This window comes from Macrosteles quadrilineatus, unplaced genomic scaffold, assembly GCF_028750875.1.
Source record: "Macrosteles quadrilineatus isolate MER2022 unplaced genomic scaffold, UCM_ALF_1.0 Scaffold_7__1_contigs__length_78375512, whole genome shotgun sequence".
Lineage (NCBI taxonomy): Eukaryota > Metazoa > Arthropoda > Insecta > Hemiptera > Cicadellidae > Macrosteles > Macrosteles quadrilineatus.
Window position 1 is genome coordinate 28,887,850 of NW_026542600.1, and position 20,995 is coordinate 28,908,844.

At 33.6% G+C, this 20,995-nt stretch overlaps 1 protein-coding gene across 1 annotated transcript; it reads right to left on the reverse strand.

Moving 5' to 3' along the window:
• Window positions 1–19,714: 19,714 nt before the first annotated feature.
• LOC128998899 (uncharacterized) lies at window positions 19,715–20,452 on the reverse strand. The gene has a single exon (XM_054425254.1). It carries the CDS (start codon window positions 20,450–20,452, stop codon window positions 19,715–19,717), a length of 738 nt encoding a protein of 245 aa, XP_054281229.1.
• Window positions 20,453–20,995: the final 543 nt, after the last annotated feature.

Here is a 20,995-nt window from a genome sequence, read left to right on the forward strand (position 1 = left end):
TTCTCTGATAATACAAATACACATTTTATATGATTTCTTAGTTTAGGTTATATTGTTATCACTATCCTGTGTCATAAGCAATACCCGGTGTATTAAGATTAAATACAATTTAATGGGAGAAGTAGACAAAACTACATAACGTTTTACTACGGTTAACTTTTTGCGAACTAGAAAATCATAGAACAAGCAGAGGTATGAATTATTATAAGCATATTCATATGTAGGTTCATAAATTTAATTTTAGGGACCGATTTTTTATTTTTATGTCCCCAGAGGGAAAAAACCTGGATTGTTCAAATTTATATGTATATATATACATATCCACAGAAATTGAAAAAAATAACTCGAAACTTTACTCGGAACCAGGAAGATTGGTTCATAGGAACGTTGTAATTTTTAAATTTTAATTTTTCAAATGGAGTTTAGAAATTTGAAAAATCGTTCGATTTTTTTTTCCTTATAAACATGGAATTCCCCAATTTTCATCCATCCATCAGGCAGATCTTAAAAACAAATAATTATGTATATTGGGTTAAAAAGAAAATTCCAAAAAATCTGTATATTTAGGGATTCTTCATTAATTTTATGGAGAAACAGGAAACTATTGTAGTTTTCTTGTTAATGTAATTTTTTAGATCAAATTTAGTTCAATTTATATATTTCATCCTATTCTATTGACATTTGGTTAAAAATCACTTATGATCTTCCCCATAGCAGCTAAGTTCTCGTTATAAATAATGCTATTTAATGAGGATTAATGTATTTTGTTTATCAAATTATGAGAGTGAAATCCAATCAGAAAAATTAAAATCTATTTAGTCTGCAGGTTAGATGTGGCGGGGGTATTATATTTACAAGATGTCGCCTATAACTATCCTAAAAACATATAACTCGGTGATGGAAAAGATACATCATGTTGGAAATTGAAATATCCTCTCAGTGTAATAGGATCACTGAGAGGTCAATCATTTTCATCATATTCAAAGCTGAAAGGGCTTAAGTTGAAAATACTTGATCAGGTCTTTTGTGAATGACAAAAGTCAAAAGTGTTTGGGCTTGACAAAAGTGAAAAGTCAAATCTAACTCCTAAGACGTAATACATGATCTTATACAATACATCCCATTGGTTCTTTGTTAATGGTTGCAGTATTCTTGGAGACCATATATTTCAGAGCATTTTTTAATGAGTCGTTTTTAACACAGTTCTAATGATATGCAACTGAATGTCTGAAAATCTTAAATTATTCACCGCATTGCTAGTTTAATATATTTGAGTTAAAGCTTTGAAAAATATCAAAACTTCGATAGAACGATCATTTGTTCTATTAAAAGTTTAAGATCTTAAATAGTTTCAAATAAATAAAATGGAATATCCTTTTTCTCAATGCCTTAAAATTAACTACTTTTCATGAGTCTAGTGAACACACAGTGAATCTTTATTTTAAAAAATCTGTTAAAGAATAACCCCAGTAAAGTTTCAGAATTCGTAGGTCACATTAAAAGGATTAAAAATGGATTAGGACAAAAGCCACTTAATTTATATTAGTATTTTATTTTAATCTATTGTAACCTATCATTAATGAAATTCATTAATCATAACTCATATATATGCGAGTTTAGCAGCGAAATCATTATTTAAATTGTAGTTAATCGACCAAAACTGTCATCAACCCACCATCTAATGAAGGAAATGAGGGTAATTAGGCGCCTAGTTGTCATTCGTATGTTTAAATAATATTCAAAAGGTATGCAGGTTTTTAATACCGCACTAACAATTCTAATTTCAGATTTGGATATCTTTTATGTAAATTACGATGTTTTTCATGTAATACCTTAATACAGAATACAAAAAGAAAATATGACTAAACCCCATTATTTTTCTTCCTAACTTTAAATATTATAAACACATATACATTATCTAGACACACACACATCATATAAATGGTAACACTTTTTTTACATCGCTAGTTAAAAAAAAACATTATAAAAACATTATAGATTAAGAACAGTAATGGGTGTTGTAATTTAGAAAAGTGTTATGTAAATAAAAGGTTGTATATCTGCAATGTACGTAATCAATCACTGTATCATACACCTCTATCTTAAGACTGTCGCGGTTGTATACAGTCATCAACCTACCAAGACGTTGGGTGCTGCCCTGTTATTCTTCTATACTTCTCATTCTGCAATCTTTATAAACGATCTTCACGTAGCTTTCTAAATATGTATAAATTTGCTCTATTTGCGTTTCAAAAAAGGACAAGTTTTACTCATAGTAAAGCTTGGGTTGAGCTTCATGACCGATTTTTCCCTCTTGTCACTTGCATTTACGAAAGCCAAAATTGGGTTTGGGAAACGCACTTCATGTAAGATAAGCTGCATTTCACCCTTACAACAGCAGCTGCTTCTTAGTATAGCCAAAGGACTGTGGCAGTAGATTTCAAGTTTGTTTTACTATGGTTGTCCTCGTAGTTTGAATGGTAAAATATTTTTCGATAAAAAAAAGAGGAAGACATCTTTCATTGATCAGCATACAATAACGTTATATGCAGTGGTACTTTTATTTTTTCAGATGGTCAAACTAAAAAGATTTCTTAAGCCCATTAGGGGAGACTGGGGTAATGGCGGTCACATCAATTTTTAAGAATGTAGTTGACGTGGATTAGTGTTGTGGAGTGATTCTGTCTGGTGGCTTTTTGAATAGATACTCGTTTCTTTTCAACATCCTATTACATGCTTTCGTGTTACGGATGAATGAGTGATTTTAGGCTACCTCTTATTAAGTTTGAACTGCTCAGTTATTTACCTGAAGTGTACTTTGAATGGTTGGGATAGAAAGCTTGCTGAATCAAGGTGATATGTTTATACAATAATTCTGTAGTTGTACGCTTCGGATTATGCTAGATTAAGGATTTGAGTTAATGTTAAAGAAAACCATGCGTTTAGGGTATTAAGAGTCAACAGATTTGGAGTCATGCCGGTACCTTTATTACCACTATCACCCAAAACTAATTTTTCTTTATCTTTCGTTTATAATGCCTGAACATACATAGACAGTCTAAGCATGTCTTTTTGCAAGATGAAAGAAAACTAAATTTGCATGGACCACCAAAAAACTCTCATATTACTGTGCCCTCCATCGCATCAGTTGGCGATTAATTACAGCATGTATAAGTATTGATAAAATATTGCTAAAAACGATTGCTTTCAATTATTTCCATGTTTCCTATAATTTAGGTCCAAACCAATAGTCACGAATGCTTTTCTAAATATGTAACATGATTTGAAAAACTAATCATCAGATTTTAATTCATTAATAGCATAATTTAAAATTTAGTTTCTGGACCTACTCAGAAAAAAAAAAATCTGCAGAAACAGTCGTTTGAAATACTTCCCAAAAAGAACGATCGCCTGTGTAAAATGAGTCAAGGGAATAACACGAAGGTGTTATTCTCATGCTTAATTGCACAATTTTTGCTATATACACTATTGATCATTGTTATAGATTGGTCGCTAGGGGGGAGTGGGCTTGTAATGAAATTGCTTTTGGTAGAAGGATTGTTGGGCTATATTTTTTAATACTTTTAATTGAAATGGTGACCATATGAAGGTAGGTATTTTAAGCTAAGTTTGAATGGAGATTAGTGTAGGATGAGTGGCCCGATGAGTCTCGTTACTGACTTAGGCCGACATGTTCCTTAAGAATGGCCCATACAGCCAATGGCAACTAAGGGACTCAGTTTATAGTGGACTCCAAACCAAATTTTCCTTTAATTTCAGAACTGATCTAATTGTCAGGATAGCGATGGAGCGAGCTTGTCGAGTGGTTAGAACGCAGGACTGCGGTCCCTGAGGTCCTGGGTTCAAATCCCGCAAAATCAAGGGTTTTAGAATGAAGTAATATGAAAAGCAATTGCGGGCTCGTGCCTAGCGTCATAGGAAAAATATGTTATTAGGCTAGTACTGGGTATAATCGTAATACTCACTAGTGGAATAACATTTATTTAGAAATTGTATTGATGATACATTTTCAGTTAAGTGATTTTCTGTTGAGTTTACGTTAAAACCACTTTTCTTCAGGTGTATCGTATGCCTTTTTTATTTTCCCAGTAGAATGCATGTTTTAAGGAGTCAGGGGTTATCAAGGAAATCAAAAACAGAATTTTTCTGTTGTGAACGAGGTGTTAATTCAATATATAGGCCTACATAGTTTTTAAAACAACTCATGTTATAGAGACCTTTAACTACCATTGATCAGAAATTTAACTTTCTTCCAACAGATTTAATTTAATAATTTTGATTTAAAACCAACACAATATCTCAATTATTTTACTTTACCAAAGTAAACTATTAATAACTTGTCAAGCTCGTAAGAGAATTACAGTACCTACGGTATTATGTTACCAAACCAATTCAAATAATTACTTTAGTTCGAATAACCTTTAAGAGAAAGGTGTATTGCCATAACCTTTTCATATCCGAATTTTTAAACTGTAATATTTAGAATGAAATCTTATATTATCATTTAAATCGTATTTTTTGTTTTACGGAATGTATGCAAACTAAACTACCTTACTTCTAACTTGACTTCTAACTTGACTTCTAACAAAACAAATAGTAAATTAATATAAATATATGTATTACTGACAGTAGTCACCGTTTACTAAGTGTTCCAAAAAATAAACAAAACTGTTCAAAACAACGCCAGAAGTATTTAAGCGATGTATATCTAACATTATACATAAAGCAGGACGCAGTTGTTATAATCAATTATGACGTCGCCAACTGTTCATTGTAAAATGCAGATTGAATATAAATTAACCTTACGCATCCCGATAAATTCTTTTCATCTGACATGTAACTCATTTTTATAAACAGTTATTTTAATCATAAAACAAATATATTCTTTTGATATTTTAAAATAATTTTATTAAACACTTGTTATTGAACAAAAAGTATGGTACTAGGGTGCCGGTAAGATGGGTACAAGGAAACTTAGGGACACGGAAACTTGGGGACACGGAAACTTGGGGGCAAATAGGCTTGTGAGCCGTGGGGGACTAAGCTGACTAAGCTCTGGGAAAACTCTTTAAATTGACTCGTTCTCTAATTGTAGTTGTTTGGTTGTACCTACGTTTAAATATACCTGACTATTTATGGATTTCATATCATATTATATATATTTTATATTTTATGATTTAGTATTTAATTTATTTTCATCTAGTGTGTTGTAGCTTACTATTTCCCTTTAAAGTATAAAACAGATTTGCAATTTACAAAGAAAATTTCCTGTCTAATTGTTTAGTTTTAATTCAATGTTTTCAATGTTTGCCAATATATTTTGATAAGAAATTCTCATTTGCGAGGTTGGGAAAACTTTTTTCTTCTTCTGTTGGCGAAGTTGCCGGCGTCGGTGGATACTAGGCGGAAGAGGTAGAAATAAGGCGTTCTCAGTGTAGCGTTTGACGCGACGTTCGTTTCTCCTTCGGTCATTTTTACCGATTTGTTGCAATTTTCGTCTCTTAATACGATGTACTATTCTCTTCCTAATTACCTCTACTCTATTCTCCTTGGCTGCTATTTTCCAATTTGACCCTCGTGAAGGGATCCTGTGTTAATTAATTATTCCTCTTTTGATGCCGGCCGGCTCTTCGTTTGATGGACACACGACGCCAACACGCTACACGACCTACGACCTCTCCTCATTATTTCATAACGAAACCCTCTATTTGTATAAACCCTCTGACCCTTTGTGTCCTCCTTTAATGATAATTTTAATTTGTTGATTAGTGTAATTCGTGTTAGTTGGTCTATCTTGTATTTAATTTTCATTTGAGATAATTAATTTCCTAAACCTGGAATGTTCCTAAATTGAAGATGCAAGATGCATTAATGCTCAGAATCTAAATCGCATTCAAACAATCCGAGACCCAACATGGAAAACGGGCTCAGTTCTCCTCTGGCAATGTCACTATGGTGTCGACTGATGTCAAGACTTCCACTTCAAAACCAGCCCCGTGCTTTTGTTGTCACAAACTTGGTCATAAAATCTATTAATGCCAGGTGTTTAAAGGTCTCTTAAATCTCTTAGCGATCGTTACAAAATCGTTAAGGAAAATTAAAAAAGTATTTCCTCTCTCGGATCTCATACACTTAAAGATTGTCAATCCAAAGCTTCCTGTATAACTTGTGACAATTAGCATCGCTCACTTCTGCATTTTAATAATGCTCAAGGGCACTCGCAGCGTACCACCGCTACGGTTCCCGTGCCCACGTCTGCACAGAGTGTTTTTGGTTGTACTGTTCAGCAAACAAGTACTATCCTTCTCAGCACAGCATTAGTAAAACTTGCCGCTGCTAACGGCCACTTCTTTGTATTCCAAGTATTCCTAGATTCCAGTAGTATGTCCGACTTTATTTCTGAAGGAGCAGCTCAACTCTTGGGTTCTCGACGCCACCCTTCTAATCTCTCTGTCACGGGGCTAGCTCAATCTCTCACTCAAACCAAAGGCTTACTTAGAGTTAATGTTGAGTCACTCTCTGGTAACTTAGTTGTCCAAAAACATTGTTTCCACATTTTGGAAATAATCTCTATTGATTTACCCAGAATACTTACTAAACCCTCCATTTGTATACACCCTCTAACTCTCTGTGTCCTCCTTTAATGATAATTTTAATTTGCCGATTTGCGTAATTCGTGTTAGTTTTTTTTAGTTCATTTTATATTTAATTCTCATTCGGTCCTCCAAGTTTTTGTTTTATTAATTAATCAATAACTAATTTTTAATTCACACATTTCAAATTTAACACCAATAATATTGCATATTTAAAATTGTCAATTGAATGCTTATTCAAAAGCATTGTTCAACGAAGCTACAGCTGAAATCATTGATTAAAAAAATAAGTGTAGTTTCATCCTTAAGCATTTTCTATCCATACCAAAATTTCAATGCTGGAAGTCGATAACGTTATTCAATAAGTCACCGAAAATATGCATAAAAATATGAATAACTAAACTAACGTTCAAATTAAGTACATTGCATTTTGTACATGATGATTTATTAAACATGGCATAGGTGAAAGGCAATCTTAAATCGTATTAAATTTTATATTTAATTGTATAAATGGCAAGACGATGAAAGAAGATAAGAGGACGTAAGAGTATTTTCTATTTAAGTGAAAGCCTAATTTAATAAACGATTTCTTTGAGCGAACCTTATTATAGTTGAATAAATTAAGGAACTTACTAAATCATCTCGAGGAGATTAAAACCAAACAAAGTAACTTTAACCCACCATCCCAGTATTGATATACTTTTTTAACGTTATGTCATGAGTTACTAATATTCTTAAAGTATAAATCCATTAACTATTATTATAGCTGTAAAGTCGTTAGCACTAGCATTTAATAATAATTAGTCTTCATGGATAATTAAGAACCACAACTAGTTTGGAGTAAGCCATCTTTAATAGTGAGACCGATTGGGGTCACCGACTTGGTGACATCATCATGAGATTAGAGGATTTACATAAGTGGTATGACAATATTATATAACTATATGACATCTCCCTTCTTTACAAAAGATATTTAATTTAACACAGAATATTCAAGAAAAAGTTCAGTTGAATTGAAATATAAAAATGACAGACAAGTTATGAAATATAAAAATGACAAACAAGTTATTCAGCAGTTGGTGGTTGATCAGACATAAGAACATAATAACTTAACCTAACAAAAATACAAAAGAGTCACTGATATGAGATACAATAAAGGATGAAGGAAAGCTTTCATGAAATACAAAGTGATATTACAAGTTGAGACATTGATAATGAAATACAAAGTGATATTACAAGTTGAGACATTGATTATGAAATACAAAGTGAATGATAAATGAGCTTACATAAAATACAAAGTGATGTTACATAAAATACAAAGTTACGTTGCATAAAATACAAAGTGAAGTTACAAAGTTCAGGAATTCATAATGACATATAAAATGGGTTAATTAAAATGTAAATGTGTTCTTGGAATATTCAATGCTAAATAAGATAATAATAAAACAAAATTTAAATTGACAATATTTCTTTATGGCTTACCTCCAATTTTTTTTTTTTTTTATTTGCCTTATAAACAAACATTGGCCTAATAAAACAAACTCAATACCGTAACTGGAATTACTGCTTAAAATAAAATACACTTTGACATCAGTTTTCCATAAAACATTTCAGATAGCACGAGAAAAATAAATCATCATTAGGCCTACAGTACATAAGAGAATAAAATAATAAAAGGATAACTAAAAAATACAAATTCAGTGTAGTAAAACTAAAATAAAAATTCACTGTGAAGGGAATACAGTACACATGAGATTACAAGTTCATTTTGATTGGCCTATTAACATTTCTGCCAAACCTAGTTGTATGGGGCCTACTCCCGGGACTTACATGATGGTGGGGGGTAGGTACTGGTACAACGGTTGGTGGGGTTTTTAGGACACAATCATCTTTCTTTGGTGTTCTTCTTGGGGATTTACATGGGCTAGGCCTACTAACTTTTGTGTCATAACCTTCATCAAATTCAAATGATACATTACAATTAGAGTCATTGACAGGATTACCTTGTTTTTTGTGCACTGGTTTCAAATGAAACCTGTTACGAACATATGTCTTACCATTTTCAGTATTAACATAGTAGGACCTAGGACTAACATTTGATTTTTGTATTTTACCTTTTTCCCAAGAGGAACAATTCGATTTACGTACAAACACACTTTCATTGTTAGCAAGATTACGCATAGGGCGTGTTTTCCTATCATAATAGAATTTTTGCTGTTTCTGTCTAAGAGATAGGTTATGTTTCACATTCTTTGTGATTCTTGGTTTCAATTGACAAGTTCTGAGTGGAAAAATACCTCTTATTTTCCTGCTGAACAAGATTTCAGCTGGTGATGGGAGGCCTAAACTGATTGGAGTATTCCGATACTCTAGCAAAACTAAGTAGGGGTCGGTACCCTCTAGGCTTGACTTTTTTAACAAATTCTTTATTGTTTGTACGTTACGCTCAACCATACCATTAGATTGTGAAAAGTAAGGGCTGGTTCTTGTGTGTTTAAAATTCCAGCTACAAGAAAACTCTTCAAACGAATGTGAAATAAACTGTACATCGTTACCTGTGATAACTTCCTCAGGTATCCCATGCCGGCTGAATACTTGTTTCAATACATTTATGACATAATCAGAAGTAGTGCTAGGCAGTTGGATTACCACTGGATATTTTGAAAAATAGTCTACGATCAGTAGATACATCTTTTGATTTAACTGAAATAGATACCTATCTTCTCCCGTGGAACATCTGGAATAGAATGTTGCATTAATGGTTCCTTACGATTACTGTTAGAGTAAGTCAGACATGTTTCACAAGTATTTACCATATTTACAATCTGTGAATACATATTTGGCCAATACACACAGTCTTTTGCTTTCAACAAGGTCTTATTTACGCCAAGATGAGTTAGGTGTAATCTAAAAAGCATTTCCTTTCTCAAACATTTTGGAATGACTATTGCATTGTCTTTCAAAATCAAATTCTTAGCTTTACAGTAAGACAAACTGTCTTTAACACTCCAATATTGTCTTATAACCTCAGGAAGATTTTTTTGTTTTGAGGCCATTTACTTAACAAAAAATGTTTAAGATGTTTCAACTCTACATCTGAATCAGTTAGTTGAGAAAGCTTACACAGTTTGACATCAGAAATATTATTACTATTGATTACAGCACATACCTGAGCTTCAATGCTTTCGTCCACGCACAAATCATCCGATTTTGTTGACATTAGACATGACCTTGATAAGGTGTCCGATACATACATCAACTCACCTTTCTTATAGATCAAAGTGAAGTCAAATTTTTGTAGCCTAAGTAACATTCGCTGTAAGCGAGGAGGACAATTAACAAGGTTTTTCTTAACAATAGAGATCAATGGTTTGTGGTCGGTTTCAACCACAAAATGCTTACCATATACATACTGGTAGAACTTTTCACAACCAAAAAGTACAGCAAGCATCTCTTTTTCAATTTGACTATACGATTGTTGCACATCACTTAACGCTTTAGAGGCGTATGCCACTGGGAGATCATTTTGCAAAATTGCTGCACCTAGGCCATAAGAGCTAGCATCCACAGAGATGACAATAGGTTTGTTTATGTCAAAAAACTGTAAAATAGGACTGCTAGATACTAACGACTTTAAATCATTAAAAGCCTTCTCATGTTCTGGAGACCAAATAAAATCAGAATCTTTTTTAATTAGACCGCGCAATGGCAGTGTGACATCTGAGAGATTGGGTAGAAATTTGCCTACATAGTTAACCAATCCCAGAAATCTTTCAAGTTCTTTCTTGTCTGTGGGTGCTGGCATCAAAGTTATGGCTTTAACTTTCTCATCATCAGGGGTAATACCAGCCTTACTTATCTTGTGACCAAGATAATTTAACTCAGTAATTGCAAATTTACACTTACTTTGATTTAATTTTACATTTTCAGCTCTGAGTTTCAAAAGAACATCTCTCAGGCGCTGATCGTGCTGTTTACGATCAGAACCATACACCAGAATGTCATCGACATATACACTTACTCCTTCCAAGTCCTGTAAGAGGAAAGACATTTTTTCCTGAAATACCTCACTTGATACATTTAAACCATACGGTAACCTCAAAAATTTGTACCGTCCAAAGGGTGTATTAAATACACAAAGATCAGAACTTGGTTTGCACAACTTAACATGTAAAAAAGCATCTTTCGTATCCAATATGCTAAAAACCGTAGCTCCTGAGAGCCTAGAACTAATATCTTCAAACGTTGGCATTTGAAAATGTTGCCTTTTGATTGCTGCATTTATATCTTTAGGGTCGAGACACAATCGTAAATCACCATTTTTTTATGTACAATTGTCAAAGAATTTACCCAATCAGTAGGATAATCTACCTTACAAACAATACCAGATTTTTCTAGTTGAGTTAGCTTAGCTTTGAGCTTGGCCTGCAAGGCCAATGGAACTTTGCGCGGTGGATGTATCGTAGGACTAACATTGTCCTTCAATACAATAGTATATTCACCTTTAAGACAACCTATGCCTTCAAATACATCAGAAAATTCTTTAAAAATTGAGTTACTATTCACACTATTTACATTATCTAGGCCTACATGACTTGAGCCTAATTGATCCACTCTTCGAATAAGGTCGAGCTTTGTACTCGCTTGGAGGCCTAAAAGACAAGGACTTTTGCCTTTAGTGACAAAAAACTGTACATCATGATTATTACCTTTGTAATTACATTTGAGTGTGCACTTACCTAATATGTTAAGCTTTTGACCTGTATAAGAGGTGAGACTAGTACCAGTAGGTATTAAATTATGTTTATCAATACCTAACATTTCAACTACATCAGTGTTTATGAGATTAGCCTGTGTACCACTATCAATCTTAAATCTAGCGTTAACAAAATCATTGAGAGTTAGGTCTACTAACCATTCTTTGTCGTAATTACTAGGCTTCTTCTGGTCGATAGCATTTATACAACCTAAAACTAGTTCAGTTTCATTCTCGTCGACTGCATGCACACCTTTACTAAAACACTGAGAGGCATAATGCCCTATTTTGTGACATTTTGTACACTTTTTTCCGTAGGCTGAACACTGACCAAGTTTGTGGAAGTAGCCACATTTTGAACAGGGTGAATTAAATCTTTTACCTTGGGATGTCTTCTTAAATCGATTCCAGCCGCTCGCAGCGTTGTTAGGCCTACCTCGGTTGCCGTCACTATTAGGAGTCGAGTTGGATGTAAATGCAGGAGCATTTTTAGAGTGTTGTTGATATCTTTCTTCAGATGTCTTATTTTTAACCTTAATCTTGTTAACTTCTAGGTTTAGGCCTATATTTTCAGCGTTGTTACAAATACCAGCAAGTTGAACTTTACTTTGCTCATAGGCCCTACAAACTTCAAGTGCTTTAACTAAATCAAGATCTTTGATTCTTAGGAGTCGATCCTTTAAGACAGTGTCTTTTATACCTAGGATTATTTGATCCTTGATAAGGCTATCATTGAGTGAACTAAACTCACAACTTGAACTAAGGTCTCTTAATTCTGTGACATAATTGTCAATAGTCTCTCCGTCCCGTTGGTGTCTAAGAAAGAATTTATGCCTTTCATATGTTACATTTTTCTCAGGCATAAAATAGTCATCAAATTGTTTTAAGACTTTTTCAAAACTATTCCTGTCAGTTTCTGGTGAAAAAACGAAATTGTTAAAAACCTTAAGAGCCCTATCACCTATGACACTGAGCAAAAGTGATACTTGATATTCTGAATCTTCTAGATTGTTCTTAGAAGCTTTAAGATAGATACCAAACTTTTGTTTAAAAAATTTCCAATTATCCGACATGTTACCTGTCCACTGCAGGTCGGAGGGCATACGTACAAAAGCATTTTGTAGCAGTTTTACCTTTTCTTCATTAGGTTTTTCTTCAAGATCTTTCCCCATTGCAATTAATCATTTCTTCAATAATTTAGTAGGTTAATTTAGAGAACTGCGCCATGTAAAGGCGTTAGCACTAGCATTTAATAATAATTAGTCTTCATGGATAATTAAGAACCACAACTAGTTTGGAGTAAGCCATCTTTAATAGTGAGACCGATTGGGGTCACCGACTTGGTGACATCATCATGAGCATAGAGGATTTACATAAGTGGTATGACAATATTATATAACTATATGACAATAGCTTTCTTCCTTCGCCGTTATATTTCAGTTGTTAGTTAAGTTTTAACTGTCGAAATGACATTTTTTCTGTAATATTTTCAACTATAAATATTTATAAATAGTAAAATTTGTATTTATTCATGTTGTCGCCTTCCGGAATTGGTAATCAATTATACTGTAACAGGTTACGTACCTTGACGTCCACACTTTCTCAGTCGAACTCCCGTTGCCTAGTTTCGACTACTTCTAGTCATTTTCAAAACGGAACGTTAAAATATTTCATCCATTGAATGTCGACAAATATTCTAGGGATTCTTTTTGTCGTGTGTTCAGTGACGTGTGCCGGCCGGCAAACTATGTTAAATATGTCTACCGTGTCCGTGTTGTGTTTGTGTTCAAAGTATTTAAGAAGCTTTGACGACATTCAATGAATGGTATATTTTAACGTTCCGTTTTGAAAATGACTACTTAGTAGTCAAAACTAGTCAACGGAAGTTCGACTGGGGAATTGTGGACGTCGAGGTACGTAACCTGTTATAAAATTTGTACTCTTACTCATTAAATGTTCAGATCCGATTTTATACAGAACGATAAAAAAATGACATCCCAAGAAATATAATACAGGATGGCCACATTATGTGTATATTTAAAATTACCCGTATAGTTATAATCTGAATTTGTTTGATAGCAATTCTTTATATGTTTATTATTAAGATAAGATATTAAGCCAATCACAATTAGTGGTGCTACTAATATAACGGATTAGGTTTTCGTTTAAAACTTATTTATATTCAAATATACGAGTTTGCATTGTCTTATTACTGTATATTGAAATATGGATTTTAAAAACTTCTTTTAGCTTCGACCAGTCTCAGCATTAATACTCAAGATGCTTCATCGTAGCATTGATGAATTGCCTTGCATTTTAAACAGTGTAATACTAGTAATAATAATTTGACGCGGTTCTCACCCGAAGACCAAGAAGGTTGTGATGTCACTGTCCGTTATAAAATCAATAATCCAAACGTACAGTGTTAGGCAGTTTGAAATTGCAGCAAAACGCTATAAAAAACAATTTAAACACGTGAATGTTATAATTTTCCTGCTGTTTCAACAAATTCTATCAATAAAATCATTCTAATAGGGCAGAGTCTACAAGGTGGTAAACCCACATGCACCCTTCACGCATACGAACTTCATAAATTGTTACAACGGAATGTATATAGTTGTAAAAAGTTAAACGAAACGCACTCATAAGTTACAGTTTGGCTAATCTGGTAAATACAACTGATTTAAAATTTGGTTCAAATATCTGTTTCTAGTATTAACTGTAATACATCTTTCACTTTACGGAGAAAAAAACGTCAGGTTGATCTATGGTGTACCAAAGTAAAGTTCTTTAAACCATTATGCCCCAATATAGGTGTATTAAATTTGTATTCTCCTTACGTATTTTCTCTCTTATACTCACAGAACTATTTATCAATTTCTCACTAATGCACATTTTCATTCTTATGATACGAGATATCATGACAATTTGAGAGTACAACAATGTGTGTTAGTTAAATTAAAAATGTATCGCAATTCAAACACTGTTACACATGTTTTGAATATCTTGTCTCATGATAGCCCCAAACCAAAACTGAAGCATATACTGTATTATTAAGTGATTGTTTATTCAAAGCAGATGATTTTAAAAACTATACTTTTAAAAGTTCTTATTGTGAAGTAAAGTTGTTGTTTTAAATTTGCTTAGCTTTTAGGGAATACTTTTATTAATACTTGACGTTTACATATATGGTAAAATTGTATTTATTTATAACAAAAAATCATAAAATTTAGCTACAAAAGACATTTATGGCTTGCTTGCAGCAATTATTATAATTTTTGATATTTCACAGTGCTTCTTTACTCAGTCTTTCGTTGTTCAAACAGTCTTTTGTTATTCAATCAATCTTTTGTTTCCCTTGTTTTTCTGTAAGAAAATTGTACCATGACACGGAATACAATAATGTACCAAAAATAAATAAAAAAGCAATCATAGAATTTATGTGGTAGAACAATATTCTTGGTTTTAAATTCGCTTAGCTTTAGGGTAGATCTTTATGAGACTTGAACTATATTGTAACTATACACAGTGACTTAATCTTTATAGATTGATCAATTGAAATTTTACTTATGCAGTAGAATAGTATGCTAAACGGTTGTCCATGTGGCTCTAAATTTTATACGAAAGTAAATATTTTCTATAATTTAATTTATTACACAATTTCTACAGTTATGCAAACCAATATTCGTAGGCAGTAAAGAAAGATTTTCAACGAGTTGGAAAATTCATTGTTATAAAGTGTAGTTGTAAAACGAATGAGGTTAAATGGAAAAGAGCAGAAAAGAAAACAAACACTGTTCAATCTTGCTCTGATAAAAGAAAGCAATTAACTTAGTCTATCAAAGCTAACAATCATTTGCCGTTTCCATCTCTCTTTTATTACTCTTGTATCCTAGCTACTGTTCATGGGTACCTTCTTGGCAATAGTATAATTGTTGTTTTCAGTTAAAATGCTGAGTTCGTAAATCAAATGTATTATTATTATAATTATCAATTTCATGGTAAAATAAATGTGTAAAACCTAACGGTTATACTTGCTTTGCCCTTTTTCGACTCTTTTCAAAATTGTATTAGTTATCAAACTTTACCAATATCAGAAATACATATCATTAAAATTATAAACCAGAAGTTTGTTTGCTTAAAAGTGCTGTTTAATTTAAAAACAATACTCATGTGATACTTTATATTGAATAAACTGATGTTTTGAGAAATAAATTCACATATTGATATTAGTCCGTATACGTAGAGAAGGAAAAATCATTTTGATGGGTCAAATATATACATACAAAAGATCAACAATATTTGGATTTTTTTATTATAAGTAAAGTCATTTTATATGGTTGAATAACTCAGGTTCTAGAATTATATAGGAATGTTGTAAATCATGTCAACGACCCTTGTCCTTTTGAAACCTAGAAAACTATTTTTGATTTACTCAGAGTTTAGGTTGAACTTAAGAACCTTCTACTCATTCTACTAATTGAAACAGTTTTTTCATAATTATTAAGATTTATTTTTATATAATCACTAGTCCAACATTTCCAAGCAAACGTTTAACCAAACATCGACCTATATCTAGTATGCACCACCTAAATGTCCATCTCCAAATTGAAGTAGTGGTTAGAAATTAAATGTTAAGCGGTTAGTTTCAGGTTGAGTGTTTTCTCTTTTTATCTTATAACTTATAAAGCAACAAAGGTTCCTGAAAGTCTAGTAAAACAAATTTTTAATCATTACTCACCATACAAAAACGAGCTAATTTTAATCCCCCAGAAGAAATAATTGATCATTACCATTACCACGAAGCTTTCTGTTATTCGATGGATATTTTTTAAATGCAGTTAGTGATAATATCTTTATTTATGTAGAACTAATCTTACTTTAATTTCATACCATACAGTGTTATCCATAAATTAACTTTTCTATACTGTACCATGCATAGTAACAATGTCCAACTTGCTTCAGTAGACTATTATATTAGATAAAAATTCACTCCTCTGACTTTTTTTATTAAAAACTAAACGGAAAAGGCTTTGTTACATTGTGTTTAAATAGTTATTTGTGTAACTAGTGGTGAAAGTGGCACTTTGCTGCACACGAGAGCAATGTTTACGCATGAGCCGCAGGCGAGTGCGGAATGATCTCGAGTGCAGCAAAGGCCTTTTTCACTCGTGTTACACATTATATTTTTCCTACAGTCACTATAAAGCATGTAAATAATTAGTCTTTGAAACACTATACAACACGTTTTTAGGTTCAGCTGGCAACACAAATGGTGCCCTAGAGAAAGTAGTACCCGCGGTCCGTATCACTCCGCTATTTTTTCTAGGGAAGAAATGTGCCCCGCGTTTTGAGAATATAGTTCCGTATGTTTTTTTGTAATTTAAGTGGTTTCCGCGCCTAAAAAAAACGCTTTAAAGGTATTTTCTTGTTTATTAAGATCGTAGGAATGTTTAAAAACCTTTAAAAGAAAAGTCCAGAAAGTTCAGAAATACCGAAACTATAAACACGAAATGACAGGTTAAATCGTAGTTATAATAGTCAATCAGCTGCTCATAGTATTATTATCTTTAAGTGTTGCCAACCTATTTCCAAGCGTACACGGATTACGTGCATAATAGAACCACGCTGTTTTGTGTTGTTTCGTTGGAATCCTGATGTGCGGCAAAGTATAAACCGTACGGCAAAGTATAAATTTGCAGCAATTAGCAGCTTTCTGTACTATAAACAGTACAAGGAAGCCAACTTTTTTGGGTGACTGTAGGAAATAGTATATTACGTTACTAGTCCTGAAAATAAGTGTTTACCGGACGAGTGTGGTCGTTCCCGTGCGAGACGAAGTCGAGTACGGGATTACCATACGAGTCCGGTACACACATTTTGGACGAGTAACGTACGATAGTTTACGCCATACTACTAAATCCGTACAAATCCTTATATATTTCCACCAACTAAATGACTATAAATCACCAAAGTCAAAACCTCTAAGAGAGGTTATGTTTTTGTTTATAACCACTCACAGCCACCTAAATACAGTATAATCAGCTGATTGGTGTCCGGCAAAACTCATTGCAGCACAGTAGTACGCAATGAAACCCCATTTGAATAAGCTGGCGGCAAACAGCTGTTTTCTGGACTAAATCCTTGCGTCGGAAGTTCGTCAAAATAATGTAGTGCGGCGTAAAAATAATTTCTTAACCAATTTGGTAAAAAAATAATAGATATTATAGGCTGTTAAGAAGGGTCGTCAAAGGGAAATCATGCATGTGCTTAGAGCTACATATTAAGCCACTTATCATAATTGATAATATAATTATGGTATTAAAGTTAATTTCTTTGTAGCCCTTGTAGAATTAATAATTACCAAACGGTCTGATGAAAGCTTTAGCATGAATCTACCACTGTTCCTGGTGAAATCTGTCAGAACCATGTCAGAAACTTCCTTTGTATAAATTAAAATTCTGTTTTAGAGCTAAATATCATTCAAGCCTCTTAACCAAAGTTACAGTTCGTGGTTTAACCCTGGAGGTGCGGTTTTATTAATTGAATTGGAAATAATTAATTATAGTGTCCATGTATGTGTGTGATTTGGAATTAAGAGCAAACAACAACTCAGTAAAATCAACATGTATTAAAGGTTTGTAGTCCTAATAAAATACGTACATTGCATTTTAATAAATTAAAATATTTTATGCTATTTACTATTGAATTTACGTAAAATTCATTCGGAAGATCATTTTAACCATCCTCACACTGTGCAACGTATGCTTTTTCAACTTATCTAATTGCACGAGCTTTCTTAGTAAATCCCAGCCTTCCAGATAAGATTTTTATCATACTAGAAAATTGTGTGCAAACTGATACTAAAAAGAAGGAACTTAGACCAACGCACAGTCAGTATATAAAATAACTACGACATTACATTACTTACATTACTGGTGAAATTCGTAAAAACCCCATGTTCAAAATTCTACCTCCCCAAAAAATTCCATAAAAATTTCGGTTTTTGGAAAAACATGTTTTTTTAAAACGACTGTAGCTCAAAAACCGTAAGAGCTAGAATCGATTTTAGGGAAAATCGTAGGTTCGCAATTAAATTTTCTACAAGACAGTTTTTTCAAAGGAAGGCGTTATATCGAAATTCGCACAACTGATACTAAAAAGAAGGAACTTAGACCAACGCACAGTCAGTATATAAAATAACTACGACATTACATTACTTACATTACTGGTGAAATTCGTAAAAACCCCATGTTCAAAATTCTACCTCCCCAAAAAATTCCATAAAAATTTCGGTTTTTGGAAAAACATGTTTTTTTAAAACGACTGTAGCTCAAAAACCGTAAGAGCTAGAATCGATTTTAGGGAAAATCGTAGGTTCGCAATTAAATTTTCTACAAGACAGTTTTTTCAAAGGAAGGCGTTATATCGAAATTCGCACTCCTTCACCTTCAAAAAATGCTTTAATTCCAAAAATTGTAAAAATCCCAGATTTTTTTACGTGTTTTGAATTTTTAAGACGATTTTTCGTATATATATTTCCACTTTTTATGCTCCCAACATTGAGAGGAAAGTCCCCAAAGTCCCCAAAGTGACCTTCTATAATTTTAACCTACGGAAAAAATTAAAAATGGTGAATTTTATATCAAAAAGATAATTTTTAACGCATTTTCTTATGGAGAATTAGCATGTTTAGACAGGCATATAATTGGGCACTTCTAGACGTTCCAGGGAGTTGAAATTTGGCACGCATATGGGTCTTGGGCCCGAACGCCCGGGAAAATTCCGAAAAGTCGCCTTTTTCCCTTTCAAAACCCCCTTAAATTAACAATTCAAGGATCATATCTTCTTTCCTTGATTTATATTTCAGTATTTTTAATTTAGTAATTGATATCTCAGTAAGGTAAATAGGGAGGATTAAGACTGTTCGTAGTTGTAGTTTACTTTCTATAAACTACGCATCTGGGGTTTCTTTTATTATTTTTAAGATTGCAACTGTTTTTAGTTTAAATATTTTCCTTAATTATCCTCTTCCCAAATGCATTATATGGTAATACATTCTGCAGGAGATTGGTTAACACATTCAGGACCATGTAACACAATAATCCTCATAAACGAAGGCAAGGTATTATGATCACTGCTATTAAGCCACAACTAAATCTTTCTACACCATGTTTTTTTTTAATTCTTTAAACTATAACATTATGTCTAAATAAACAACTATTAGAAGCATAGAGGATGATAATTTATTCGATGGGACATGACAGGAAGGAAATTAGACAAAATATAATTATTGTCACGCCTGATCCACCGGCTCTGGAGGATTGTTGGGAGACTCCCCAGCTTAAGCTTGAGGAGAAGATAATTCTTCGTGTTTGCGACCTCGACGTCTGCGCGTGCTTCTACGAGACCTGCGTCTTCGACGAGCCATGGTGAGATCATCTAGGTCATCTCTCCTCCTAGCGTGTCTTGTAGATCTCTTACGGCGACGACGAGCCATAGTGAGATCGTCGGAGTCATCTCGCCTCCTAGCGTGTCTTGTAGATCTCTTACGGCGACGACGAGCCATAGTGTGGTCGTCGGAGTCAACAATGCGACGTCTTATAGACCTACGTCTTCTTCGAGCCTGGATAATGCTATGTCTCCTGAGTCTTTTGCTAATAGACCTTCTCCTGCGTCGAGCCTCTATCAGTTCACTGTCTGCTTCACGTTGCCGTCCCGTTTGTCGACGGCTTCTCCTTTTGTACCGATATCTTTGTTGTCTGCGACCGCGGGCTGCGACTACCTCATCATTGTCGTCATGACGTCTAGCTCTTCGACGCTTTAGTGATCGTTTGCGTCTCCGACGTGCCTCCAAGATTGTGTTCAGTGCAGGGTAGAAGCGGTTTTGTCTGACAGTCAAGAATCCCTTTTCTACTGCTAGTTTCAAAGACTTCTTATAGTCCGGGAGAGTTTTGATGCCGTAGTTGTGACGTAGAAAGTCAGCGACATCTGAGACGCTAACTCCTTTCTTCTTATCGAGGAACATCACCGCTGTCACGACAGGACCTACATTTTGATTACACCTACACGCTCTCAACATTATGTCAAAATTTGAATTTTCTCGCAGCTAATTTTGATACGCCTTTTCTATGAAGATTAAATTAAAAGTGAACTGTTGCTACGCAACATATTTTTATTACAATATAAGTGGTTTAAGTATTTTATGCATTCCAAATGGTTAGTTTTGGTTTAACACCGGAACCGCTTCACAAGAAAATTGTCGCTTCTTGAGAAGGTCGTCACAGTTCACACAAAAAATTACAAAACATCGAAACATTAAAAACACGACACGCATCTCTATATTTGGGCACTTCTAGATGAGCTAGAGACGTGAAATTTTCGGTGTTTTGTAGGTCTAGTGCCCAAATCCCTGGAAAAAATCCGAAAAGTTGCATTTTCCCCTTTCAACCCCCCCTAAACTAACAATTTCCCCCCATGTTATTCTTATGGGAAATATCGTTGAAAAACACCAAATTTGGTAAGCTCATCTGAACCGTTTAGAAACGTGCTAGAGACTTGGAATTTGCGTATTATTGTACTATGGGATCTTACATTACTGGTGAAATTCGTAAAAACCCCATTT